Below are 23017 nucleotides of genomic sequence, written 5' to 3' on the forward strand. Positions count from 1 at the left end.
GACATTAATTAATATCCAATGTTTTACACAAACACATTAAAACAATTGCAAAACATTTCTTATGTTGTTTTGTCTCCTTAGCTAGCATCAAAGGTAATATAATTTACATATAATATAGAGATCAATAAATATTTACCAATGACCATTCTGCTTTTCTCAGAGAATACATCCATTGTTCACAAAATCATCCTGTTTGTCAGACTCAGTCACTTATAAATTTTTCAGGTTTGGGTGGGAGAGGCAAGATGAATACACAATAGTCCCCCCTAATCTGCAGGGAATACACCCTAAGACCCTCCAGTGGATGCCTGAAACCACAGACAGTATGGAACCTTATATATACTATGTTTTTTCCTATATATACATACCTACGGTAAAGTTTAATTTATAAATTAAGGCATAGTAAGAGATTAAGAACAATAACTAATAATAAAGTAGAACAACTATAACACTATACTGTAATAAGTTATGTGGATATCGTCTGTCTCTCTCGGAATGTCTCATACTATACTTTCTTCTTTCTGTGAGGATGTGAGATAATGAAATGCCTACGTGATGAAACAAAGTGAAGGAAATGACATAGGCAGTTGATGTAGCCTCAGGCTACCATCGATCTCCTGACTGTACATCAGAAGGAAGATCATCTGCTTCTGAACTACCTCGGACTATGGGTAACCGAAACCAGGGAAAGCGAAACTGTGGAGAAGCAGGCTGGTACGTTCAAGGGTTCATTCTGGTCCTTATTTCAAGAAATTGTTACCACCCTCATTCATTACTTAAAAAAAAAAAATGTTTTTATTTATTTTGAAAGAGACAGAGAGAGAGCGGGTGAGGACCAGAGAAAGAGAGAGACAGAGAATTCCAAGCAGGCTCCACGCTTATCACGGAGCCTGATGCGGGGCTCGATCTCACAACTGTGAGATCGTGACCTGAGCCGAAATCAAGAGCCAGACGCTTAACTGACTGAGCCACCCAGGCGCCCCTGTTACCAGTCTCATTTAAAAGGATACCCTTACTAATTCTTTTCACTGAAGGAGGCAGTTTTGTTACCTGTCACCTGGTGGTAAAGTCCCCTTTACCACCACCAAAAAGCTTTTGTAATTGTAACTTAAAACCGACAATCCTCTTCTGTCCAGTCACCAAATGGGATGAAATTGTCACCTTTATACTTTCTCTCCCCACACACTGAAGCAGAGCGGTCAACATGCTATAAATCATGCCATCACTGACCCTTAGCTGATATTATTATGTATCATGCTTAGTGTCATAACAGTTTCGTGTTCAGGATCAAAATAATTAGCACTGGAAGGACCAAAAAAATTTAGCTAGTTAAAATTTTTGTCACGTAGCATTTAGTTTGTTTGGTTTCATTTGTTTTATGTCTTTAATACTGAGCAACATGAACTAATCTGTTTCCCTTAGGAATGAGTTCATAAAAAAAAAATCCGCCACATCTAGAACTAAACTCCATTTAAGGAAATCTGGATCCCCATGCAATGACAGTGAAACTTTGGTCAGCCAATAATTACTAAAATTACGCTTTTAGATAAAGAAGAAAGCTTCTTTCTCAACAATGAAAAAAATCAAACCTCATCAATGAAAAAAAGTCTGATGTTAAAATAAACGTTTTCATTCAGTATCTATAGCATGGCATGCACTAGAATTAACAGTGGGGACCAAAACCCTTACTGAATTTATACGGAAGAGACGATCATAAAATAATCAAATGAGCCATAATAAGAGCTATAAATAAAAGGTATGAAAAGTACTACACAATACTTTAAAAGTACACTGTAGATGGCCATGACCTTGTTGTGTGTGTGTGTGTAGGGAAGTAGGGAGTAGGTCAGGGAAGGTCTATGTGAGGAAAGGGATATTTTAGCTGAGAGCTGAAGGAAAAAGAGGAATTTCCTTGGAGAAGAGGAGAAGGTAATAGTCTTTCACATCAAAGGAACTGTAGGTCTGATGGCCCTGAGGTAGAAAGGAATACAAGGAATTTGAGCAGTGAAAAGATCAGGGTGGCTGAAATACAGGGTGCCAGAACGTCAGAACAGGTAAACAGTGGCGCTGGAGAAGTGGCCAGAGACATAGGGTCATGTAGGCCCCGGGAGGGATTTTAATCTTTTTGGTTTTCATCACACAAGTGGCATTTGGATGGGTGTTTTTGAAAGACCAGTCTGAGCAATCAGGTAAGAAAAAGAAATAAAAGATCCTGAATAGGAAGAAAGAAAAAAAAGCAGATAGTCTTTATTTGCGGATGTTATGGAGACAGGGAAACTGAAGGGACCTCATGAGGAAAAATTTTTTCCTTTGCTTCTTTTCTGGCTTCTATTCTTGCTGAGGCCTGCACCCCTGCCCTCCACATGCCTTAATGTAAGTCCTCCTTATAAGGGACAAAGAGTTAACGATTTCTTTGGAGTCTTCTAGCACAACAGATAACATCTAAGGAATGACCAGGTCAGGCCGTCATGTGCATGTTCCAGACCACTGTCCCTGAACACCTTGATGCCAAGACCTTCTGGCTGTAGGGAATAAGTGACTTATGACAGACACCTGGATCCTGTCTTTGTTTTGACCAGTTCCGGGATGCCTGAGAAGACACGTGTACCAGACCACAAGCATCAATAAAAACCCCAGACCCCTAGCAAAGACTTCCTGTACTCCAACTGTACCTGCTCTCTCTCTCTATTCCTTCAATAAACTCTGCTTTCACCTCCTGATGGTTCAAGTTTGATTTCCATCCTGTGTGAAGCCAAAGACCATCTTGGCTGGTCCTGCGTGACTCCCTCTGGGTCCTTCGACCCAGCCTGCCTGCATCATCTTGGTGACCACAAAGGGACCCTCAGAAGAACAGCAGTATCCTCAGATTGAGTCTGCAAAGCACAATTTGGCTTTCAGGAACCGGTAAGTTCCTCCTCTGGGAAACAGTTGGTTTAACGCTGATGTAATTTTTGTCAGTGTGTAACTGGTCCATTCTCCAGTGGGGAAGGGAAACTGGAAAAACTGGTTGCAAACCTGCTCTCTTACTCTCTCAGCTCTGAAACTTTTTTTACTCTGGCTTCCAGACAACTTCAAGGCTGTTAGTTGTCGTGAGAGACTGAGTTGCTCAGCTCCGAAGAAGAGGGATGCACGTTCCTCCCCGCTGAAAGGTGTTCTTAGGCAAATGAGGGCCAAGGGAAGTATCACAGATTATTCGAGATAGATAGTGGTCCCATAGAAACCACCCCCTCCTACTACAGTAGTTTTTGGCTCGCCCCAGGAAGCACACAGGTGGATTGGTCATCCAGGGCTCTGAGCCCCCATGGTGGTTCTGGGCTGCCACTGGGAGAAACCAAAGCAGAAAAGAGTGGAAGATAGGCCCTCGGCTGATCCACATTCGATCCACATTCAATCCACAACAGGTTTTTCCTAGAATAGAGTCCAAATCGTCTCTCCATCTCTCTTTCTCGCTCACTTGCTCGCTCTCTTTTCCACTGCTGGGTGGATGTCTCCTCGTGGCAATTCTGGGATGCTGGAATGGTGTTGGGGACTGGTAGCCAATCCCACTGAGGACCCAAATCTTAGAATAAAGAAGTGGTCCTGGTGCCCCCAGTTGCACTGGGTTTTCCGCTTATAGGGATGACACATGGCAGGCTGGTCACTGCCACGTGGATGTCTCCTTGTTGGATGGGGGAGGAGACATGTGGCAAGCTGGAATCTTTTGCACCCTCTTGCTCACTATGCCTGACCCTATCACTCTGCTATACCTCTTTCTACCCCTCTGAATTTTCTCCTTTTTTGCCCTTTAAATTGTTCTCCTTGCCACTACATAACTATATTCTCTGACCATAGTATTCTGCATTAGCGGGCTTCCCTATCCTTAAGAGATGATTTTTCCCCTTTTGGTTTCTAGGAAACTCCATGACTTCTATCCTACTCATTAGGCTGGGGCCACTGTGGCCAATGACTCCATGCTCTGCCTTAGATCTCTGGCATTGTGAACAACACTTTCCTAGAATCTTATCCTCCCATTGCCCCAGCCTGACTCCTTGATTATGGTCCTCAAAGGGGGCAACAGTGAGCATTCCAACGGATTCCGTTAGGATGTCTGTTACATAATTAGGCACACTTTATGTTGGATAAGTTGAAAAAGAAGAAGTTAATATTCTATTGTAATGAGGCTTGGCCCCAATATCCACTTGGGAGACCAAGAAATCTGGCCAGCAAATGGGACTTTGGATTACAATACCATTTTACAGCTTGATTTATATTGTAAGAGGGAAGGGAAATGGAATGAAGTGCCTTCTGTGTTACCCTTTATGGTCCTGTATCAGGATCCCAAAGGACAATATAAAGGCTGCATGGCCCCAATTCCTAAATCAGCAGAGGCACCTGGCATCATGGAACTGACTCTGGTGTTTGATCTGACTTGGGGGAACTTACAGATCTTATTATTGTCTCATTGTGGCACTGTAGAGAAGGGAATGAGACCGTGTATAGTTAATCCAGTTATTTTGATAAGGGGAAGTAACTCAACGAAAGGATGAAAACCCAGCTCTCAGTGGAGCCTCTCTGGAGGTCCTCTGGTGGAGACTTTCCAGAAGTATACTCATACAGACCCCATTTCTCTGGAAGAGCAGTCATTGTGGGTTGTGCATTCATCCTGCAATCTGCAGCAGACATAAGGAGAAAATTACAGAAGGCAATTACTGGGCCCCAAACTCCTAGGAACCAACTGTTGAATATGGCTTTTGCCATCTTTAATAACAGAGACAGATCAGAGAAGGAGGATGAATTTGTCCAAAATAAATGCCATGCCCAGCTTTTGGCCATGGCATTGGGGAACCCTGCACTCCAGGATCACTTCATCTGGAAGTCTGTGAGGCCAGAGTCTGGCAAAGTCTCACAAAAAGCCAGGCCCCAATCAATGTGCCTTCTGTAAGATGGACGGCCACTGGAGAAAGGATCATTCCCACCTCAAAAGGAAGATGGGTCCAGTCCCAAAACCTCTATTGGCCAAAGTTATGGAGGACTGAAGGGGCCCGCCCTCTCCTATGGCTCATCCCCGACATCTCAACATAACATATCAGGAGCCAGGAGCCTCGGGTGATCCCTCATGTGGCAAGTAAGAAAATTTAATTTTTATTGGACATAGGAGCCACTTACTCTGTCCTGACTCAACACAATGGGCTTCTGTCCCAGCACTCTTGTACAGTTACTGGAATGGATAGATGGCCACAGGGGAGACCATTTACTTGTCTACCAGCTTGTGGCATGGACTCGCTCTTGCTCTCACAAAGCTTTCTCCGGATAGCTAAGTGTCTTACTCCTTTACCGGGGAGTGACTTCCTTGCTAAGCCACAAACTGCCATCCAAATAGGACTGACAGAACCAAATGCAGGGAAAACAAAGCTTATAATGATGAAGACGCCTAGACAGGCCAGTGGGAAATAACATTTATGCGTCAGATAGTATACCACGCCATACTGCAATCAGAATAATACCTGATGCAATGGGAAACAGAAGTTCCTGGGAGAGCCAATAATATTTCACCCGTTCTTATCTCCCTAAGACCACATGTAGAATATCCTTGGAAAAGGCAAAGACCAGAGACACAAAAAGGTATTTGGCCTCTGATTAAGAAATTTTTGAGGGGTGCTGGGTGGCTCAGTCGATTAAGCATCTGATTTTGGCTTAGGTCATGATCTCACAGCTCAAGGGTCCGAGCCCCATGTGAGGCTCTGTGCCGACAGCTCAGAGCCTGGAGCCTGTTTCAGATTCCACATCTCCCTCTCTCTCTGCCCCTCCCCTGCTTGTGCTCTGTCTCTCTCTCTCAAAAATAAACATTAAAATTTTTTTTTAAAAAGAAAAATTTGAAATATGGATTATTAACCCCTCGTCAGTCACCCCGCAATACCGCCATTCTATTAGTTAAGAAGCCAAATGGGGTGAAATGCTTTATCCAGGATTTATGGTCTCTAACCCTTATGCTATACTGACTCCAGCTCCTCCAGATACAAACTAGTTTATGATCTTAGATGTAAAGATCGTGTGCTTTCTTCTGCACACGAGAACACCCTGACTCCAATCTTTTTGTTTCCACATGGACTACCCCTGATACTTGTGAGATTTCCCAGTTGACCTGGACAGGGCTGCCTCAGGGCTTCTGAGACAGCCCGAATTTGTTGGGAGCACTTTAAAAAGGGAACTAGGGGATTTACAACTGATTAATGGAACGCTGCTTCAACGTGTGGATGATACATTGACTGCCAGCCCAACAGGAGGATTCTGACGAAAACACAATCCTCACCCTTAACTTTTTAGGACAGCGGGGGTGGAGAGTGTCTCCCCAGAAAGTCCAGGCTTCTAAGGAGAAGGTTCAACATGCGGGCTACATTCTCACTCCAGAGGCACGGACATGGATGAGCCCAGGACAGAAAACTGGCCATACTGTATATTTGAGTACCTCAAACCAAAAGGCAGTTAAGAGCCTTCTTAGGCATGGTAGCTTTTTGTTGCATTTGGATTCCCGGGGTTGGCCTTATGGTCAAACTCCTTTATAGAGTATTACAAGGAAGTGAGTTAGAACCCCTGGAATGGAATGATGACTGCCAGCAAGCCTTCAAAGGTCTGAAGAAAAAAAAAATGCTGAGCACTGCTCCTGTCTTGGGGCTCCCAAACCTGGGAAAGCCCTTCACCTTGCGTGTGTGAGAAAGGAGAGGAAGAGCCTTGGGCGTCCTAACTCCTAACTCAAAACTCAGACCTGTTGCTAGACCAGTGGCTTATTTCCCCAAAGTTAGATCTGGTAGCAGAAAGCTGGCCAGGATGTTTATGAGCAGTGGCTGTGACTGCCCCGCTAGCTGGAGAAGCTAGCAACTTTATGCTAGGACAACATCTGGATGTCATGATCCCACATCAAGTCCAAGGGGTTTTAGAGGTCAGGACATGAATGGTTACGAGGAGGGAGATTTTTGAGGTATCAAGCCCTCCTCCTTGACACCCCTGATGTAACTAACCCTCAGGTCGTGTCAAGGTTTCAACCTAGTTACTCTATTACCTGATGAAGGCAAGCAAGCAGGGGCTTCCAATCTATACCTGTGTGGATATTACAGAACAAGTGTATTCAAGCCGGCCTCATTTAAAGAACAAAACTTTGTCCAACCCAGAGGCTGAATGGCCTCCAGACAGAAGGAGCTTTATGCATGAGGGAACCAGAAAAACCAGGTAGGCTATTATCAGCCGATAGGGTATGACCGAGGCAAAAGACTTCAGCACAAAAGCCCAAACTAATTGCTTTAATCCGAGCGCTACAACTACGTAAAGAGTTAAGTATATATACTGCTTCTAAATATGGCTTCTTAATACTTCATGCTCATGCAGCCATCTGCAAAGAACGGGGACTATTAAATTCAAAAGGCTCCCCTATAAAACACAAAGAGAAAATGTTTAACATGATTAGGGGCTATACGGCTTCGTTAGGAGATGGCAGCTGTGTACTATAAAGGACACCAAACAGACCAAACCACGATGAGTAAAGGAAACAATTTTGCGGATAGACTAGCAAGAGTGGCGGCAAGGAAGGAAGAGCTTGCTACACGGGTCTTAGCTCTAATTCCAGAAAACTCCTCTGCAAGAAATAAGCCCAAACTATACTCCCTCTGAGGCTCAATGCGCCTCACAGAGGGATCTGAAATGGATTCAAAGGGAAGGTATATATTGAATAACATGTATGTACTCCCCAAGGCATCGCAATGGAAAATAATTAAGCCTTCTTCCGCCACTCCCGGTGCTGCTTGTGTGCTCGCTCTGTGTGGACACAGTACCTCTTGGGGGAAGCGGCAGCTGAGGGGACGCCGGCGCTCTCCATGGCCAACGAAAAGCCCAAGCAAGAAGTCACGGCTAAGAACAATGATCATATTAATTTGAAGGTGGCAGGGCAGGATGGTTCTGTGGTGTACTTTAAGATTAAGAGGCATACGCTACTCAGTAAACTGATGAAAGCCTACTGTGAGCGGCAGGGTTTGTCAATGAGGCAGGTCAGGTTCCGATTCGATGGGCACCCGATCAAGGAAACGGACACACCTGCACAGCTGGAAATGGAGGACGAAGACACAATTGATGTGTTCCAGCAGCAGACAGGAGGTGGCTACTAAACAGGGATCCCGCCATTTTACTCTAGAACTCGGTTCCTCCAGACCAAGAAGATAGGCTCAATTAGAAAACCACAATTCGGTTCTACCACATCATGACTACTACAGTACAGCTTTCTCTGTTCCTTCATTTTCCCTTCCCCGTTCCTTTATTGTATGTAGAGCAACTGTGTATGTGCACAACCACATTGCATTTGTTTTTAACTAAACGGTCAATGGTATGTTTTGACTGACATCACGTGGGGAAAAATACTGGTTCCGTGAAAATATCCCTTTTCTCCATTAGTAGCTTGCTCCTTCAGCTCTTATCTTTATATTCGAGTAAGTTGTTTTGCTCTCGTGGTTTAACAAAAAAAGAAAAACATAAAAATCTTTGCCCACGATCGTGCGAAGAATTTTAATGCCCTTTATTTGTGATTGTGAGAGCAGTGATAATTTTATAACTTTTTTGTATGTAGGTATTACATGTAGGGCAATCTGTCTCTAAGTAAGGATAAACTACTCTAAAAGAAATGGATCCTAGGGGCGCCTGGGTGGCTCAGTGGGTTGAGCTTCCCGACTTCGGCTCAGGGCATGATCTCACGGTCCGTGAGTTCAAGCCCCACATCGGGCTCTTTGCTGACAGCTCGGAGCCTGGAGCCTGTTTCGGGTTCTGTGTCTCCCTCTCTCTGACCCTCCCCTGTTCATGCTCTGTCTCTCTGTGTCTCAAAAATAAACACTAAAAAAAATTTTTTTAAAGAAATGGATCCTAGATAGTTTTCCCTTCAAGTCAAGGCATCTTGTTGTTTAAATAAACTTCTTGTTTAAAATGAAAAAAAAAAAAAAGAATTAAGCAAATACATGACTCCACCCACTTTGGTGGAGACACTATGGAAAATCTATTGCATCAAGTATTCAGAGGAAAGAATCTAACCAAGACTATAAGAAAAGTTACCAGAGCATGTGAGATTTGTGTCAAAAATGACCCAAGGTCCAATCCTATGCCTTTCCTCTTGATTAAGCCAGTTGAACATACAAACACTTACCCTGGGAAAGACTGGCAAATTGACTTCACTCAAATGCCACCCTATCTGGGATATAAGTATCTGTTGGTTTATGTGAGTACATTTACAGGGTGGGCAGAGGCCTTCCCTGTAGGATAGAAAGAGCTTTAGAGGTTTCTAAGACCTTTTTGAAGAGGTGCCTGCGTGGCTCAGTCGGTTAAAGGACTTCAGCTCGGGTCGTGATCTCACAGTCCGTGAGTTTGAGCCCTGCATCGGGCTCTCTGCTGTCAGCACAGAGCCTGCTTCAGATCCCCTGCCTCCCTCTCTCTGCCCCTGCCCAGCTTGCGCTCTCTCTCTAACTAAACAAATATTTAAAAAAAAAAAAAAAAAAGACCTCATTAAAGGAAGTCATACCTAGGTTTGGACTTCTCCAGAATCTGCAAAGTGATAATGGCCCCTCTTTTGCTGCTAAAATAACACAACAATTATCAGTGACTCTAGGGATCTGCTATCAACTCCATGCCTCATGTAGGCCTCAATCCTCAGGAAAAGTGGACAAAACGAACCATATCCTTAAACGAACTCAGGCAAAGGAACTTGTGAAACATGGTAACAGATGTTACTGATGCTTTGCTAAGTGGTTCCAAGGAGGAGTCTTAAATTGGGCCCCTTTAAATTAAAATATAGAAGACCTTTTCTCACTGCAGCTCTATGGTTTGCTGAGGAAACCAACAAAATTTTAAAATATATTAGTAGTCTGGGTAAAGTACTAGTCTCTCCAAAAGCATGGAAATAAAATACTTCCATATCCCACTGAAGACAAGCAGTCTGTGCCAATACTAGCAGGAAGGTACCATTCAAAACAAGGAAAAGGGGGTCAACTGAAGATCAGCTCGAACCACGGTGGGAAGGGCCCTGTCAAGTTTGACTCAGCACCCCCACAGCAGTAGAGTCAAACTATCTCCAGCTGGGTTCACTTGTCCAGAATCAAACCTATCTCTCCTGAGTCTTTACAGGAGCCAACTTTGATACCGCTTCCAAGGGAAGAAGGAGACACATATGCCTGTGAGTCTGTCAACGATTTAAAATATCTTTTCAAGAATATACCTGCTGCAGTGTCTACCTGAAGCTCCTAGCACCTACCCATTCCTGAGAACCCGAGGAAAAACCCCAAGTTGCTGCTCTGAAGGACCAATAAGTAAGGCTCGATGAAGCTTTTAAAATCTTTCACTTTTCTGAGTTTACTCTTTCCGTACCTAGCTCTAGGGAAATTAAACGGCCCCAATTTATTTTTGCAATGGGCTCAAAACTACGCTGATAAGTTACAAAAAAGTTCCTGCTGGATTTGTGGCCTCCTCCCTTTATCCAGCACCTCAGGCCTCCCTTGGTGGGTTTCTCCTTTGCAAGGCACAGACTGGCATTACTTATGCCAATACATAGAAGATATGGTTTTCAGCCCCAATACGAGCATATATAGTGACATCTCTATCACTAACAGAAAGGTTTCTTATTGGCCTATGGTAAATACCACCTGGAATTCCCCAGGCCATGAAAGACCTTTTTCCTACACCCAGACTGCCAAAATCATGAATGAATATGCCAACGCTAATATTGAAAATAAAAAAGCATTGTGGGGAACAATTAAGCCTAACAATATGAGATATACTGATGATGGCTATTTTCAAGTATGGGATGAATTTATGTGGCTTACTCCTACCATAGGTCACTTAAATCAGAGAGCTCTTTTGTGTTGGGAGCAAAGAAATCATACCTATGATGCCTGGCCTAACAGTACCCGTGAATTAGGATGGCTCTCCCAAAGAGACTGTAACCATACCATTGTTTTACAAGCAACTGACTGGTTTGCCACTGACTGGTTCAGACGGCCAAGCATCAGGTGGTTGGCGCCTAATGGAACTCAGTGGCTGTGTGGCGCAAATTTGTGGCCCTGGCTACCTCCTGGATGGATAGGGCGCTGTACCCTGGGCTTTCCCTGGATGCAAGGGAGTTGGCATAAAGAAATACCGAAGCCTGCAAATTATCCCTATCTACTTCATCGCTGGACACGGTCAGTCTTCCACTGGTATGATCACCTGTTAAGTATTTTCGTGCCTCAACTGGGAATAGAAGACATAATATGGCATGTAGAGGCCCTCACAAACTATACCACAAAAGCCCTTAATGATTCTATGCGGGGACTGTCGCTGTTAAATTCTGAAGTTACATTAATGAGAAAGGCTGTATTACAAAATAGGATGGCCTTAGACATACTCACAGCAGCTCAGGGAGGAATCTGTGCTATCGTTAAAACTGAATGCTGCGTATACATCCCAGATAGCTCAGCTAACATATCCGACGTTTTGGCTGACATGCGCACCCAAATTGAAGCAATGTCTGACGCCTCTGGTTCCCTCAATGATTGGATTTCTTCCTGGTCTAGTGGAGGTATATGGGCTTGGTGGAAAAAACTTCTTTTACTAGCAATAGCAGTAGTTATGCTAGCGTTTTTTCTCTGCTGTGGGGGCTACTGTTGTTGCATGCTCTGCATGAATATGTCAGAAAAATTATCAGAACGGGTGCTCTTTAGGAGCCATTTTATTCCCAGGTTGAAGCCTCACGTACACCTTTGACAATCCACAACTAGGGGCCCTTCATTTAATTGGGATTTTTATACCTCCCAGTAGGTAGGGTCTTCGATCCCTTTCAGCCTGAAGAAGCTACAGAAGACGAGACCTTCACCCTTCAACACCCCTTAAGAATAAGGAGGATAAAAATCCCATAGCAGGCAATGAGACAGGGAAACCGAAGGGATACCATGAGAAAAAAGTTGGTTTTCTTTTTCATTTTGCTTCTTTTCGGGCTTCTGTTCTTGCTAGGACCTGCCCTGCCTTAACGTATGTCCTCCTCGTAAGGCACAGAGTTAATGATATCTTTGGAGTCTTCTAGCACAATACATAACATCTAAGGAGTGACCAGGCAAGGCCATTATGTGCATATGCCAGACCACTGTCACTGAACACCTTGATGCCAAGACCCCCCCGGCTCCATGGAATAAGTGATTTATGCTGGTCGCCTAGACCCTGTCTTCGTTCTGACCGGTTTGGGGATGCCTGAGAAGACATGTGCACCAGATCCCAGTCGTCAATAAAACCCAAGGCCCCAAGCAAAGACTCCCTCTTTTCCTTTCTGAGTCTCGCAGACACTCCGTGTGTATCTGCTCTCTCTCTCTCCCTTCAATAAACTCTGCTTTCACCTCCTGCTGGCTTGTGTTTGATTTCCATCCTGTGTGAAGCCAGGGACCCTCTTGGCTTATCCTGTGGGACCCCTTCTGGGTCCTCAGGCCCAGGCTGCCTGCATTAATATGAACTTATACATAAAAAAATCCTGAAGACTCCACCAAACACCACTAGCGCTAACTAATCAACCAATTCGGTAAAGTTGCAGGAAACAGAAACCAACATAGAGAAAACAGCTGCATTTCTATACACTAGGAACAAAGCATCTGAAAACAATAAGGAAAACAATCCCATTTACATTAATATCCAAAACAATAAAATACTAAAGAATAAATTTAACCAAGTGGATGAAAGATCTGTACACCGGTAAGATTTTGATGAACGAAACTGCAGAAGACACAAATGAAAAAATACCCCTAATTCATCAGAAGAAATAACATTGTTAAAATGTCCTATTACCAAAAGCCATCTATAGATGCAATGTCATCCCTGTCAAAATTCCAATGGCATTTTTTACAGAAATAGAAAAACCAATCCTAAAACTTGTATAGAGACACAAAAGATCCTGAATAGCCAAAGCAATCTTGAGAAAGAACAACAAAGCTGGAGGCATTACACTTCCTGATTTCAAACTATACTTCAAAGCTACAATAATCAAAACCATATGGTACTGGCATAAAAACAGACACATAGGCCAATGGAAGAGAATCAAGAGCACAGAAGTAGATCCCTATATATTTGACAAGGGAGCCAAGAATATTCAATGCAGAAAGGTTAGTACTTCAAAAAATGGTGCTCGGAAACCAGATAATCACAATGCAGAATGAAATTGGACCCTACCTTATGTCACTCACAAAAGTGAACTTAAAATGGATGAAAGACTTAAATTTAAGACTTGAACCATAACACTCATAGAAGAAACATGGAGGGGCATCTGGGTGGCCCCGTTGGATAAGCGTCCGACTTCGGCTCAGGTCATGATCTCACGGTTTGTGAGTTCGAGCCCCGAACGGGGCTCTGCACTAACAGCGCGGAGCCTGCTTGGGATTCTCCCTCTCTTCCTCTCTCTCTGCCCCTCCCCTGCTCACTCTCTCTCTCTCAAAAATAAAGAAACTTAAAAAATACATATATGGAGAAAATCTCCTTGACATTGGTCGTGGCAGTGATTTCCTGGATATGATGCCAAAAGCACAAGGAACAAAAGCAAAAATAAATGAGACTCCATCAGAGCTGAGTTTGCTTACTTATTTGTTTACTGACTTGGTTGGAACATTTTATTGACGCTTATTTCTCTCCAGTGTGCAACCTCTGATGTATCTTAGAGGGCACAGTCTTGCGTGGACAGTCACTCCTCGATGACACAGGTTTTAGCACGGTTCTCCTTAATGGTCTCTTTCTCTGACCCCTCCGCTAAGCTTTCTGCCCCTGTTGGTATCACAACCACATGTTAGGCTCTACTGATTGACAGGTGATTGCTCTATTGTTTTTAACAACATCCTGAGGCATAAATTGTACCAGTCTGATCCCATTGAATTTTGAATCCTTTACAGAAGTCATTTTTGAGGCCAGTCTTTGAAACATGTTTCAACCCCAGCAAGACTTTTCTTAGCTGTCTCTTTCTGTTTCTCTGGGAAACAAGGTGGCTTCTGGTTTAGCTAGTTGTTCGTATGAAGTTAATTGCCTCCTCTTAATCGTCTATTATTAAAATCTCCATTGTTTTAGAGAACCCCATCAGGCTTGCACTTTCCCACGTTCCATTTTTTTTTAATGTTTGAGAGAGAGAATGAGAGAGAGAGAGAGAGAGAGAGAGAGAGAGACTCTCCCCCCAGTAACCTCTGGTTGGGGACAGGAACATCTGGTGTTCTCAGCTTGCCTCTCTCAGTGAGGAACTGCCACTCCATGAGCAAACCGGGGCGAGGTATATTCAGCCTGTTGAGAGCAGGTAGCGTATTTGGAGCGGAGGCCTGCCTGAGAGTGGAGGCTAGGTGGAAGAAGGGAGCCTCTGACTTCTTGCCAGCAATATTCTGGAAGTTCGCATCTGCAACAAAGAGCTAAAGGATATGAGAAAAACTGGCCACCTACACTTTCTGTAGAGACACTGTAGCCCTTGACTGGAAGTTAGAGGGGAAGGTAACCCCATCTTCTAGGTCACGCTCAGATGAACTGAAGCTTCTGTCACGTTGATCTGGGGGCAAGGGGAGGCAGAGAGCATGTCATGGCTCAAGTGACAGAGACGGTTCTTACTGGGATTTAGTAGCCTTTCTTGAATCTTTTTTTTTTTTTTCTGACTTGATGTATTACCTTAGGACTGTCTTCAGATACCTGAAATCTTTTTTAAAACATTTGTTTATTTTGAGACAGAGAGAGAGAATGAGCAGGGGAGGGACAGGGAGAGAGAAAATCCCGAGCAGGCTCCACACTGTCAGCGCAGACGCAGGCTTGACCCCACAAACCGTGAGATCACGACCTGAGCCGAAATCAGGAGTAAGACACTTAACAGACGCCCCTAAATATTTTTGTTCCTAAGATAATTTTCACTAGTTAGGGTTTTTCTGCTGGCAATGGTTCCATGGAGCTCCTTATGCTGCCATTCCAAAAGTGATCATATCCACTCAATTTTCTTAAGGTTAGAGGTTGTCAGTAAAATAACACTAATATATAAACGAATCATTAACTTTACCTGTATATTTGAAATTTTACTGATTACTAACAATTAGGCACTGGGGTACATATCAGTCACATAAGTAAATAAATTCAGACGTTTGTGTTTTCTAAATTTTAATGCCTATTTTTATATTAAAATGGAACTTCAGGTCTTTATTTTTTATCACATATTTGAAATCATTAAAGTTCTCTTAAAATTATTTTTAGGTTATTACAAATATTAATTTTATAAATGAAGTCTTTGGATTTCAGTTCTGGGAATGAATACTTAATTAAAACTTGAGAAATTCTTATTTAACTCTATCTTTTTCTTAAACAGATGCACACTACCACCACTATCATCAACAGAAATCTGCTAATCCAAACAGCTGGAACTGATTTATATTTAACCAAGCTGATATTACTATGTGAAAACTAGGTATCTTCTCCATGGCATTTATTTTGACACTCAAAATCAAATTATTAATATAGATGTGTGATCTTTAAAAAAAACAAAGAATATCATCTACACAATTCTATATCATGACTTCTTTTCTACCTATAATAAGATGTTTTAGTTTCACTGGATATAAAAAAGACTTAGGTAAGGACCCGAACATCTACAACATCAGCATGTGAGGTGATCAAAGAGTAATCAAGACACTTCAAACTGACTTCAAAACGTTTAATTATTTATTCAATACTTTTAACAGAAAAGTATCATGTAAAATGTTGTTTCTAAACACCGTGGGACGGCTTCAGCATGAATGTGACCCCTAGGTTAAGAATCTGTGCCTGTACCTGTCCTTGTGCTAGCAGATAGGACCAAAACAAACAGTCCACGCACTCACTTGAGAACTCTTACTCTCCCACCCAATCCCACATAAGAAAAAAAGTTAACCTGATTCTAAACTTAACGACATTTGATAAAAAAATGAACATGGCTTGGATTTTGGCAGAATTCAGCTAACAACAGAGAATTCAGCTAAAATATGCTAAGTTAGAGCACTTAAAACAAGAACATTAGACGCTTTAATTTTTCAACTTACCTGATATAAATAGTCTTCAAATACAAAATAATAATCATCATTGCTTGCTGTCAACTTCACATCCTATAATTAAAGGTAGAGAGTCCTGAAAAGAACCTAAAGGTATAGGTCTATAGTACTATGATATAAATGCAATATCTAGAAACAATACTGCAATGATCTTACTTATGTATCATTATAAATGTCTCAATCAGATTTCATCATTGCTATAAATATACTTTATATGTACTTTATAAGTAATTTATACTTATAAGTATATAAGTATACTTTATATACTTTATACATATATTAATATATGTGACACATTATTACACCTCAAATTGCTTACAACCTTTTAGGTTCCATTAGTAATTCCTGATTATTTATTTCAATATTTATCTTCTTTAAATCTAATATTTAATCTTATTTAAATCTAGTATTTAAGTGTCTTAATGTTGGAAAAATAGATACAATCATAACATCCAGAAGTAATCATAACAATCTGGCCCGAAATTAGTTCCCAAATCATCCTCTACTGTTCAAGTTTACATTCTTGACATTCCCTTGAAATACCAAACATCTTCCACCCCTTTGTGATTATTCATTTGCAAGTCATTGCATATTACCCACCAAACAAATGTTTATCTTCAAGAAGTCTATAGTCTTATAGCAAGAATACACACACAGTAAAAATATGGGAACAGTTACAAAGAAATATTAAAGAAATCCAAGATAATATTGCTCAGTCTACAAATTTCAACCAGGCTGTTGAGCAAAGGATCCATTAAGGGAGGAGGAAATGGGTCATGGATGCCTCTGGAAGGCGTGAATGCGCTCTAAGTCTAGAAAAAGTTAATTATAAAGACACAAATTAAGAGGAAAGAGGCTAGTCTTCTATCAGAAGACAACATGGGCAGAGGGGATGATATTGCCCCTAAGGGGGTGAGAATTAGTTCTTGGAAGCCAAAAAGTTTTACATATTATAATGGTTTATGGACCTCCAAAGCTTGTCTCTGTCCAACAAAATTTTATTCTTTGGTATTTAATTTTTTTATATTAGAGAAAAATTAATGTTTTCTCTTTAGGGAGTTGATGATAAAGAAAAGGTTGAGAAACACTGGTATAAACTGGTATAGTAAATGATGGAAAACTATAGAAGGTGTGGCTACCACACAACTTTTGTGGGAAAAAAAATATAGTCCAGAGAGAACCATTTAATAATTTAGCTTAGGGAAGGTTTAATGATGTTCCAAATTTAGTGCTGCCTTGTTCCATTCATTCCTTTAACCACTAACATAATCTTACTTTATTTTCAGATAGATTAAAAATTAGTGTTTGCCATATGAAACTGTCATGAAATTTCAAATAATTATCTTAAATGCCCATTCCCTTAAAAGCTGACTTTAATAACATTTGGAGTTGCTCCAACGAGATCAGCAAAGCTCAACACATACAAGTCAGAACAACCAGAGACAGGTATCTTCCTAAAAATATTCATGCTGTGGACAGTCAGGATTGATTCTACCAAAACTTACATCCATTTCTCAGATACAAACTGGTTACCTCTTTCTCACAACAGATTTTCTTTACTGATTCAAACTGAAACTCATGTTCGCAGCAAAGAGAATCCTCAGCTAGCACTCCCTGATTTTCTGAACTTCTTCCCTTTTTGGGCTTCTTTCATTTGAATAGAAAAGAGGTTGAAAGGTCTTAAAGCCCAAAAGATCTCTTACGCTGTTGCTAAAATAATCCCCTGAGCATGACTCTTTGACCTTAAACTTAACAATAGTACCTGTGATCCAAATCTACGTAAAACTTCTGAGAGAGTCAAGACTTTGCTTCCTGTAGAGAATAGTGATTTAAAAAGTATGGTTGTGAAGTCAAATCACCTCCATTCAAATCTTGGCTTTGCTACTTAATATGGGAATTTAATTAATTTCCCTAATCTTTCTTCACTTCCTTCATCTATAAAACAGTAAAATAACAGTACTTCCTATTTTGCTATAACGCGTGTCAACATGTGGCTGGTGGGTAAGGGAACGCTGTCTGTTACAACATGGAAATTGTGGTGGTTCACATGCAACTTTTCTTTTAAACAGGGGAGCCAAGATGGCAAGAGTAGAATTACAGCCTTCAGCAACAAAGGAAAAATGCCTTCAGCTCAGCTGCTGTACAGGCATGAGCCCTCATAATCGTATTTCCAGAAAATTCAAAACGAATGATTACACGAGGGGATCCCTCTGCAGAGAGCCATACCCCTGGCCCTGCACGTCCCTTAGCTGCTACACTCCCTCTTGTGCCCACCTTCACAGCAGCCCCGGGGGCCCAGCACACCACTTCCATCTGCATTAGTTTAGCATTTCTACTTTATTATATTTGTACATTTTCAATAGCTTCTGTAGGAGCAGCCTGTCTGAGTTGTCTAATGCATCTTCCAAACTAGCAGTAATTGTTTTTGTTAGTACTCTGGTTACAAAGTTGCAAAATTACCTCAATCCTATTTTTCCCATAAGCTCTATTATCTTTAATGCATGATTTTACAGAATGTAAGGCTTTTTCCCCCGGGGCCGGGGGGAATGCATTTATCTATAAATGATACCTAAGTGCTGGTATCTGCTACTGTTAAGGGTAGTTTTTAGGATCCTAAACAATTTACATAAAGAGTTTGGAACACTGTATGGCACATAGTAAACAGTCATTAAATGCTAGTAGCTACTATTTTTATTAACCTTGGTCACGTTCCACCCACAAAAATCTTCAGATACTCCATGTGTAACTTTCTCTCCCCCATTCCTGAGAGATGAACTAATATGCCCTCCTTCTCTATCTTACAAGTTCTAAATTAAAAATACACAAGTCTTTTCAATAGCCCAATTATTAATCCAGAATCAGTCATATCCTATATCATGCTTACACCATCAACATCTCAACCCTCAACTTGGTATCAGATGCTTGGACACAAAAACTCAGTGTATCCCGATCATGAAACTTGAGATGTGCTTAACCACATGGCTAGAAACTATAAAAAATTAAAAATGAAAAAATACTTCAATACAAGAGAATAAACAAGTAGGCCCTAAAGAATCATGATAAATAAGATAAAAATATCAGTCTGATTTTGACTCTGAAAAATATAGTCTGATTTTCCTTTCAGTTGCATTTTTATTTGGTCTCTGTGGATAACTTGAATTTATAGGAATAAGAAATGTTACCATTCTTTTAATCAAAAAAATCAGAGTACCAGGAAAGTATCATGAGGACAACTTCAAAAGGAAAGAGGATAATATTTACTGGAGACTACAAATTTTGAAGATGAACCTTAAATTTACAAGTACAATGACCACTTACAATTATTTTTCAAGGTTAATCTATATTATCATACAAAATACAGGCCCTGCATGTTCAAGACTCTCAGTAATTGTTAAATGGTATTTCTGAAATGAAAAAAAACTATACACTTTTACTTACTTTATAGATTAGACTATCCACCAAAAGGTCATGTTGTATCACATTGGTCTTGAGCTGCTCATAATATAAGATATCCTAGATTTAAAAGTAAAACAAACAAATAAAATTAAAGGTCAATCACATTTATAGAGTCAGCCTCAAATTTTAATAAGTAATAATCATTAACAGTATTATGAACTCTAAGAGGACTTTATTTTATTCACTACATTCTCCATGCCTAGCTAATGATAGACACTTAATAAATATACTTAATCCCATCACTTAGGATAAGATCTGAGCACCTGGTGGGTATTCAATCAATGTTTCCCAAATTAATCAGCTGTAATTTAACTTTAATAGCAAATATTTATTAATTACTAGGTGCCAGAAACTGTTTGCCCACCACACATGAGTTAACTCATTTAATCCCATACCAACAAAATAAAATAGTTCAGTGATTATTATTCCAATTTTAAAAATTATTATTCCCATTCATATTTGAGAAACAGACCCAGAGAAAAAAGTAACTTGCTGTCCAAGGCCACAAAGGTAGTGAGATTTGATCCAAGGAAACCTGGCTGTAGAAGCTATTAAAAACCCCAGAAGGACTACTCTGTACTGTTGTTCTAGTACCTAAATTATCATAAAATAAAAATGTTAAACATAACAAATCATCTCTGCTAGTAAATACAATCACAGAGCATACGAAAGAAGTCAGTTTTTTTTAATATCAGAATATGGTTCCATAACACTATAAAATCTGATTAACTGTATACAGTGAAAAGATTAGGCAATGTTTAACTTAATAGAGAATAAGACATAGAAAAAAGAGAGGGAAGATGGAAAGTAGAGAAAAAGATAGGAAAGGAAAACTATGGAAGGAGGGAAGAAGGGGGAAAAGGAGGAGGGGCTTGAAACTGTAATCCAGTTAAGCATCAGGTTAATAGTTGGTCAGGACATTCATTAATTAAAAAGAAGAAGAAGAAGAAGAAGAAGAACAACAACAACAACAACAACAACAACAACAACAAGAATGAAGGTAAGGATCAAGTGGCATCTTAAAAACAACTCAGATGGAAATAGCAACTCATTGTTTTAGCTGACCCTTATGTTCCTCCAAATCCCTCCAAACATCTCTTAGGCACTTTAGTCTTAGTTTCTGCCCATATCCAAACACTGCTTGGCTCCACTGGTACACGCCAATCTGTATGATTCTTTCTGAAGATATTCCCTCAGACAGGTAAGAGCTGTGGGACAGGGTTGCTCGGGACAAAGAGTATCTGTTGCGTGTACCTGCCTTGGCAGGATGTATATGACCCTATGTTTCCTGAAATATGAAATATGATTTTTTTTTTTTTAGAGACAGAGAGAGTGAACGAGCTGGGGAGTGGGGCAGAGGAAAAGGGAGAGACAGAGAATCTCAAGTAGACTCCACCCTCAGCAGAGAACCAGACACGGGGGTCTGTCCCACAACCTTGGGATCATGGCCTGACCCAAAATCAAGAGTCAGACACTCAACTGACTGAGCCACCCAGGCGCCCCTGAAATTAATTTCTTAGTCTTGAAAGATGCTTAATGCAGAGTGCTCTGACTTCGGTGAAAGTGCTCTTTGCCTAAAGATAATCTGGAGATTTACTACCTACTTTTAGTCATTTTAATTTTAATTTTTAAAAAAATCTTACTTTCCTCTTATTTATGATGTTTTGATTTCTTAACTAAGGCAAAATTATTTTATTATTTTAACTTCCATTGTACCTATTGAATCCATTTCTCTCACTAAAATAAAAGAACATTCTTAAAGATAGGAATAGTACCTAATTCAAATACCAACCCTTGACAACTGGCAAAGAGCCTAGCATTATACTCTAATATTTCCTAGCAACGGGGATGGAAAAGCTAAGGAATTCAGAGTTATGCCTCTTTTTAAAAATAAAATAAATAAAAAATCACAAACCGATATATGACTGTTAAAAAAAAGTGAAACAATCTACAGCTGGATAAAGAAAAAGTTTAATAATCCTTTCTTTTTCCATTCTGCTTTCCCAAAGAAAATAATGTTATCTGTGTTGTATTTATAACATTATTTGTAATTTGTATTCTTCCATAGCTTTCTCCACATTTGTACAAATATATAATTATATGTAAGGGTTTTGGTTGTCATTTTTTAACATAAACTGGAATCATACTATACTCATTCAGCTTCTCTAACTTAGACATATCATGGTCATCCCTCTATGTTAGCAACTATACATCTGTCTTTCTTCTTAATAGCTAAATACACTGTACTATTTTTAAAGCTGTGCCATAGACCGACCATAATTTATTTAATCTTTCTCTTGTAGATGGATACTGAAGTTGCTTGCCACCACAAATAACACTGTAATAAATATCCTTACACACATGTGCTTTCGTATCTATGGAATACATTGACAAAGAAAGGATTATAGGCTGAGGGTTATACATAACTTTAGCTGGACTATAGTTTGCCCAACCATTTTCCAAAAATCATCAATTCAGATTCCCACCAGCCACACATGAATGCACAAGTTTACCTATATCCTCACCTCTTTTAACTTTCTCACGGATGAAAAATGGGTGTCTTATTGTTGTGTTAATTTGCACTTTCCCAAATAACAATAAAGGTGAACATCCTCTCATCTGTTTACTGGGCATCTGAATTTCTACTTCAATGATTTGCCTTTCATAACATTTTTCTATTAGGTTATAATTATTTTATTAATTTGTCAGTCTATTTATAATGAGGATTAATGCTTTGTCATTTGAATTACAAATACTTTTTCTTAAAAAAAAAGTGTTTGATTCTTGTTTATGGTATACATTGACAACTTTTTTAAAATTCCCTATAGCTTTGGGGTTTTTTGTTTGTTTGTTTGTTTTTTGCTTAGGCAAGGCTACCTTACCATATGTTTATACAAATTTTTTTTTATCTTTTCTAAAATTACTATTTTTATTTAAATATTTATAATCTACTTGTAACTTATCTTTACATATGATAAGCAAAAGGTCTGTTTTCTTTCAGAAAGATGGTTAATTATCAGCATCATTTATTCAATAAACCATAAATGTCCAACTGAAATAAAACTTTATTACTTCTCTATCAGAAATGGGCAGATTCGGCAGGTAGAAAACCAATAAGGATAAAGTTGAATACAACAACACCATCCATTAGCTGGATATAATAGACATCCATACACTACCTCATCCAACAACAGCAGAATGGAAATGCTTCTCAAGCTAACATGGGACATTCACCAAGACAGACCACATTCTGGGTCATAAGACACCCATAACAAATTTAAAAGAATAAAAATCACACAATGTCTGCTCTTAGATCACAATGCAATTAAACTAGAAATCAGTAACAGAAAGACAACTGAAAAATAACCAAATACTTAGACAACATATTTCTAATAACACATGGGTCAAATAAGAGCTCTCAAGATAAATTTAAAATATTTTGAACTAAATGAAAATGAAAATGCAACTTATGAAAATTTGTGGGATGCACGAAAGTAGTGCTTAAAGATAAA

At 40.1% G+C, this 23017-nt stretch overlaps 3 protein-coding genes and 1 long non-coding RNA gene across 5 annotated transcripts in view; 3 read left to right on the forward strand and 1 right to left on the reverse strand.

Annotated features, from left to right (window-relative positions):
- TBC1D19 (TBC1 domain family member 19) overlaps positions 1 to 23017 on the reverse strand; it is a 147298-nt gene that overhangs the window by 47252 nt on the left and 77029 nt on the right. For both annotated transcript variants that reach the window (XM_043572824.1, XM_043572825.1), the window contains 2 exons: positions 19488 to 19562; positions 16041 to 16103 (listed from right to left, as the gene is read on the reverse strand). In XM_043572824.1, the coding sequence (XP_043428759.1) occupies positions 16041 to 16103; positions 19488 to 19562 (138 nt within the window). The remainder of the gene's footprint in view (positions 1 to 16040; positions 16104 to 19487; positions 19563 to 23017) is intronic.
- Positions 522 to 15530, forward strand: LOC122478972. Its single transcript, XR_006296199.1, has 3 exons — positions 522 to 714; positions 2580 to 2904; positions 15332 to 15530. It is a non-coding gene; the product is annotated as an uncharacterized LOC122478972 (long non-coding RNA).
- LOC122478971 (small ubiquitin-related modifier 2-like) lies at positions 7756 to 10188 on the forward strand. Its single transcript, XM_043572827.1, has one exon. The coding sequence runs from the start codon at positions 7845 to 7847 to the stop codon at positions 8130 to 8132; it is 288 nt and encodes a 95-aa protein (XP_043428762.1). The 5' UTR covers positions 7756 to 7844; the 3' UTR covers positions 8133 to 10188.
- On the forward strand, positions 10321 to 11875 carry LOC122478970 (endogenous retrovirus group PABLB member 1 Env polyprotein-like). Its single transcript, XM_043572826.1, has one exon. The coding sequence runs from the start codon at positions 10321 to 10323 to the stop codon at positions 11740 to 11742; it is 1422 nt and encodes a 473-aa protein (XP_043428761.1). The 3' UTR covers positions 11743 to 11875.

The sequence above is a fragment of the Prionailurus bengalensis genome, chromosome B1 (assembly GCF_016509475.1).
Source record: "Prionailurus bengalensis isolate Pbe53 chromosome B1, Fcat_Pben_1.1_paternal_pri, whole genome shotgun sequence".
Taxonomy (NCBI): domain Eukaryota; kingdom Metazoa; phylum Chordata; class Mammalia; order Carnivora; family Felidae; genus Prionailurus; species Prionailurus bengalensis.

Bases quoted from the DNA above. Each gene is read 5' to 3' on its own strand.
- LOC122478970 (XM_043572826.1), top strand. From the start codon at position 10,321: ATGAAGCTTTTAAAATCTTTCACTTTTCTGAGTTTACTCTTTCCGTAC.
- LOC122478971 (XM_043572827.1), top strand. From the start codon at position 7,845: ATGGCCAACGAAAAGCCCAAGCAAGAAGTCACGGCTAAGAACAATGAT.